Genomic DNA, 4,795 nt, shown 5'->3' with positions numbered 1-4,795 from the left:
TCTCGGTTCGATTTCTCAGTTGAACTCATTCCCTCTCACAGGCTGTAATGCATGATGAATACGAGGTGCGTGGTGATTTATTCAGCTGGCCACCTGACGCCTATGTCAACGCTGCAAAAGTGAAAACCTAGTGCAATAGTTTAATTCTATTGCTATTTTGTGGGAAAGCTGCTCCTTATTCAAATCCCTTCTCCATCTTGGTGTTTTGATGCTCCGAACGCCAGCATTACTAAAAATTCTTGAGTAAAAACGTTTCCAAAAATAAATAACTGACGTGTCTGGGTCCGCCGTCCTGTTCCTGGGGAAACTGGTGATGTCGCACCTGTTCATGTATTGTGAACAACCTGCATCTCTCAATGTGTTTCCAACTGTTTCATTATTCAAAGTTCCCCTCATCCACCTGCCTCAGACAACGCACAACAGCTGCACCGTCGCAGGGTTGTGACCTTTGGAGAAACATTTTATCCACCCATTTAACCAATCAGAAGTGTTGAGACGGTGGACATGTTTGTGCTGCTGTCACTGGGAAAATGATCCGAAATGGATTTGGAAAATCTCCTCTAGTAACTGGCACCAGACTAAGTCACCAGACCGGGTTGGCACCTGTGTGATGGAAGTGACCAGTGCTCCAATCCCAGCCCAACGGGACGGCAGAGTGATTGCCTTCCTTCAATTACTTAGGCTTAATTTACATCCGTGCCCACCCCCTAATAAATTGGACGGGGGTCTGAAATGTCAGCAAGGAACTCAGGGAAACCATTGGCAGCTGATTATTTTTCTGCATGTGAAGGGCAAACATTTCCCCACAGGAGCCATATGACTATGGGCCGTGTTTAGTGATTTCCCTTGGTAGGTGTACCAGCATAACCAAAACACCCCCCCCCCCCCCCAACACACACACACAGGGAAGGTGCAGCCTCAGGTGGAAGGGACTGCCTTCAATTCTACATTGGCATATTTTACACACGCCATCACTCAAGTTTGCTCCAGGGATAAATAAATGTGAAATCCATAATTCCCCCAGAAGACCTCTGAGCAGCAGTGTTTAATGGCTTTACAGAGGAGAAATGTACAATGTTCGTTCACAACACTGAGTTCAACTTTGTCTTTTAAATGTTTTTTTTTGCTTGTTTGTTTGTTTTTTGCCAAAAACATATCCAACTTTGCCTAAGATTCATAATTACTCCAGCACTGAAACACAGTGTCTTGTTGGTGGGTTTAATCTGTGAGACGTGTGTGTGATTTTAAGTCATGCTTAAACTGGTCATTTTTGGTCAGGGTCAAGAAGAAGACAATTTATAGATCTTTATAGGGTCTAGAAACACAGTCAGAGAATCAGGGGGAAAGACAGGCTAACACAGGGAGAGGGCGGAGTTAAAAACAACACAGGTGGGGATGGTTAAGTGATCACCATGGGGCAGTGGTTCATGACATTTTTACAGCTCCTGCTACAAAACTCCACTGAACGACACTTTATGAAACTGGACAAAAGAAATGAGTGCAATCACTCCATTCTGGCATATATATATTTAAAAAGAAAATTCACATTCAAATTATTTGCATTGCTCTGCACCCCTCTTGCAATAGGTCTGCGCCCCCTACTTTGAGAACCAATGTTGTATAGGGAAACACAGGAGACAGTATCAGGAAGACAAAGGGTTTTAGACTCTGAGAATCAGGGAGAAAAAAGACGTAACAACGAACACCATGGGCTGAAACTCAGAGGAAGAAGGAAAAGAACCTGCTGCTAACCACCGCTGCTAACCATTTCATCATTTTACTGTGTTTACAGGTGGCATGTGATAAAAAGTGAGAGTAACACAAAGTAACCCAAGCATCATGGACTCCTGGATTTTCGCATCGTCGTCGCCCAATCTGTCGGACCACCTCCTGTACGACAGCTTTGTGCAGGGTAACGACTCCGACCTCCCAGGAAACTACACCGACCACAGCTACAACAAGATCAGCAGCGTGGTCATCACCTGCATGTACTTCCTGGTCTGCACCGTGGGGCTGTGTGGGAACACACTGGTCATCTACGTCATCCTGCGTTACGCCAAAATGAAGACAGTCACCAACATCTACATCCTCAACCTGGCCGTCGCCGACGTGCTCTTCATGCTCGGCCTGCCGTTCATCGCCATCCAGCTGGCCCTGGTCCACTGGCCTTTTGGTCCGGTTCTCTGCAGAGTGGTGATGACCGTTGACTCCCTGAATCAGTTCACCTCCATCTTCTGTCTGATGGTCATGAGCATCGACCGCTACTTGGCCGTGGTGCATCCCATCAAGTCCACAAAGTGGCGCAAACCCCGTATGGCCAAGACCATCAACCTGACGGTGTGGGGCGTGTCCATGATGGTCAACCTGCCTATCGTCATCTACAGCGGTATCATCACCAAGCACGACGGCTGCTTCTGCACCATCGTGTGGCCCGAGCCTCAAGAGGCCTACTACACGGCGTTCATGTTCTACACCTTCGTCGTGGGCTTCTTCCTGCCCCTCATGGTCATCTGCCTCTGCTACTTGTTCATCATCATCAAAGTGAAGTCCTCAGGCATCCGTGTGGGCTCCTCCAAGAGGAAACGCTCGGAGAGGAAGGTGACCCGCATGGTCTCCATTGTGGTGGCGGTGTTCGTCTTCTGCTGGCTGCCTTTCTACATCTTCAACGTCACCTCGGTGACGGGCACCATCAGCACCACCCCCATCCTGAGGAGCACTTTCGCTTTTGTGGTGGTGTTGGGATACGCCAACAGCTGCGCCAACCCGATCCTCTACGCCTTCCTGTCGGAGAACTTCAAGAAGAGTTTCCAGAATGTTCTCTGTCTGAAGAAGGTGGGGGGGCTGGACGAGGTGGATCGCAGTGACAGCCGGCAGGATAAGTCTCGCATGATGAACGACCCCACGGAGACTCAGAGTACTCTGCTGAATGGAGACCTGCAGACCAGCATCTGAGCGGCAGGAGGCACGGCGCTCGCATCAACGATCAGCGTTCAGCTGAGCGTGGTCGCAGCAGAGGAGACGTCAGTGATGAATAAACAAAATGTTCAAGTGAGAACGACAGTTTGTTCGACAGATCTGTTCCTTTGTGTCTCAGTGATTGTCTGCACATCAGTTCTAACCATCAGTGCTGCAGGTTCGTACACATGTTCTGCTCTTTATTGTAAATACGTGTACGCAGTTGAAGGAGAAAATGATTCATATATTATTTGAATTGAATTTCCACAGCTGCGTGACAGTATTTACTGGATTCAGTAACTGGTTTGTACTGGTTTCATCCAGTTCTTCAGCCAAGCCAAAAAAAAAAAAAATCAACTTTTATCAGTTAAAGATTTGGACACGCTGCCCTTGGTAAGTTTTTAAGTGTATGTTTCAGCTCAGCCCTGAAGTCAGAGAATACAATCTTGGGCGGTTTTACTCATCCTGAGCTTGTGGCCTTAGAGAGAAATATTAGTTGAGTGGAATTTACAGCTTAAAAAAGTCGAATCCTGATCCATCCATATAGACATCTGCCTGTGACATGTGATACTTATTGTTTGTGATAATGTTATAAATATGTGAAGCTGAAAAACATTCCTGGGCTAACTTTCAACCTCATTCCATTGTGTTATGGCTGTAGATTACGATTGTTTATAAAAACTGTTTCCTTATGTCTTTTACTTCATTTACTGTAAATAAGCTGTGTCTTTTCTGTCTGTCTGTTTTTTCTACCTTATCCGAAGCCTTTGCCCCCAGTTTATGTGAGTAATTTAAAGTAAAAATATAGTGTCCATCTTCATTAACCAGGTGATATTACAGTAATATAATATCACATATGGTCAATAAACCCAGCTGGCCTTTAACCAAAGTGCTGCTAGAAACTACAATTGTATATAATGTGTTATGTGGTGACTTTTTGCTATTTGACTATTTGTTACCATGACTTGGCCTGTGATCTTGGTATACCATCTAATAATCCTTACGTTTAGGTAACTAAAAGGTTTTTTCACTACAGTCTGCATGGTTCAGTGGAGAAGCAGTGCAGAGCACTGCCCTCAAGTTTTCATTCAATGTCAAAGTATGTCAAACTTTGACTATGATGAATAATAAGGGAAAAAACAAAACAGCTGTTGATTTTTTTTCTAGGTTCACTCATCGATAAATGGAGGAGTGGGGGTTACATTACAAGAGCTTTCAAAAAGAAAAACAAAACAAACCACAAATGACGTGCCAATGATCAATGGTTTAGAAGAGAGCAGCTAAAAGTGAGTCATTCGTTCAATGACTTTTCTAGACCGGGTCAGAACAACAACAGGACAGCAGGGAGCGCTGCTCATCCCTCACTGTTTATCAGTAGGAAAACACTGTCTGCTTACCCTCCCACCCTCCCTGACACCAGGTGTTGTAAACTGTGAAGGGCTAGAACACTTAGCCTTAAATGGCTCCGGTGTTCCTTTATCATCACTATCATCATCATCATCATCATCATCATCATCATCATCATCATCACCATCATCACTGTGCTGCTCCAGCAGGAGTCCACAGTTCACGCTGTACTCCTGTGCCTCATAAGTGCCGCTGAGGTCACATGGCTGACCGCGGCAGCAGTTATTCAACCTTTACCCTCACAAGTGTTAGTGTGTGTGTCTGTGTGACTGAGGGACATGGTCTGATTTCATTATCACTGAAGGATGTGATGCACCTGCAGCATAGAAAACTGTTAGTTCTCAGACAGACTCTGATGTACAGTATTGTTACTGTGGACTCGTCTGACACATTCGTTCCCAAACTGTTGTCTTAACTTAAAGCTCAAAGTGTA

General features: G+C 45.4%; 1 protein-coding gene across 1 annotated transcript in view; it reads left to right on the top strand.

Moving 5' to 3' along the window:
• The window catches only part of LOC103393002 (somatostatin receptor type 2-like), a 6,728-nt gene extending 2,491 nt beyond the window's left edge, over positions 1–4,237 (top strand). The window contains exon 2 of the mRNA XM_008329797.3: positions 1,793–4,237. Within this exon, the coding sequence (XP_008328019.1) occupies positions 1,840–2,952 (1,113 nt within the window). The 5' untranslated portion in view covers positions 1,793–1,839 and the 3' untranslated portion in view covers positions 2,953–4,237. The remainder of the gene's footprint in view (positions 1–1,792) is intronic.
• The last annotated feature ends 558 nt before the right edge of the window (positions 4,238–4,795 follow it).

This window comes from Cynoglossus semilaevis, chromosome 17 (genome assembly GCF_000523025.1).
Source record: "Cynoglossus semilaevis isolate Cse_v1.0 chromosome 17, Cse_v1.0, whole genome shotgun sequence".
Taxonomy (NCBI): Eukaryota; Metazoa; Chordata; class Actinopteri; order Pleuronectiformes; family Cynoglossidae; genus Cynoglossus; species Cynoglossus semilaevis.
This window is presented reverse-complemented; position numbering and strand designations above follow the sequence as displayed.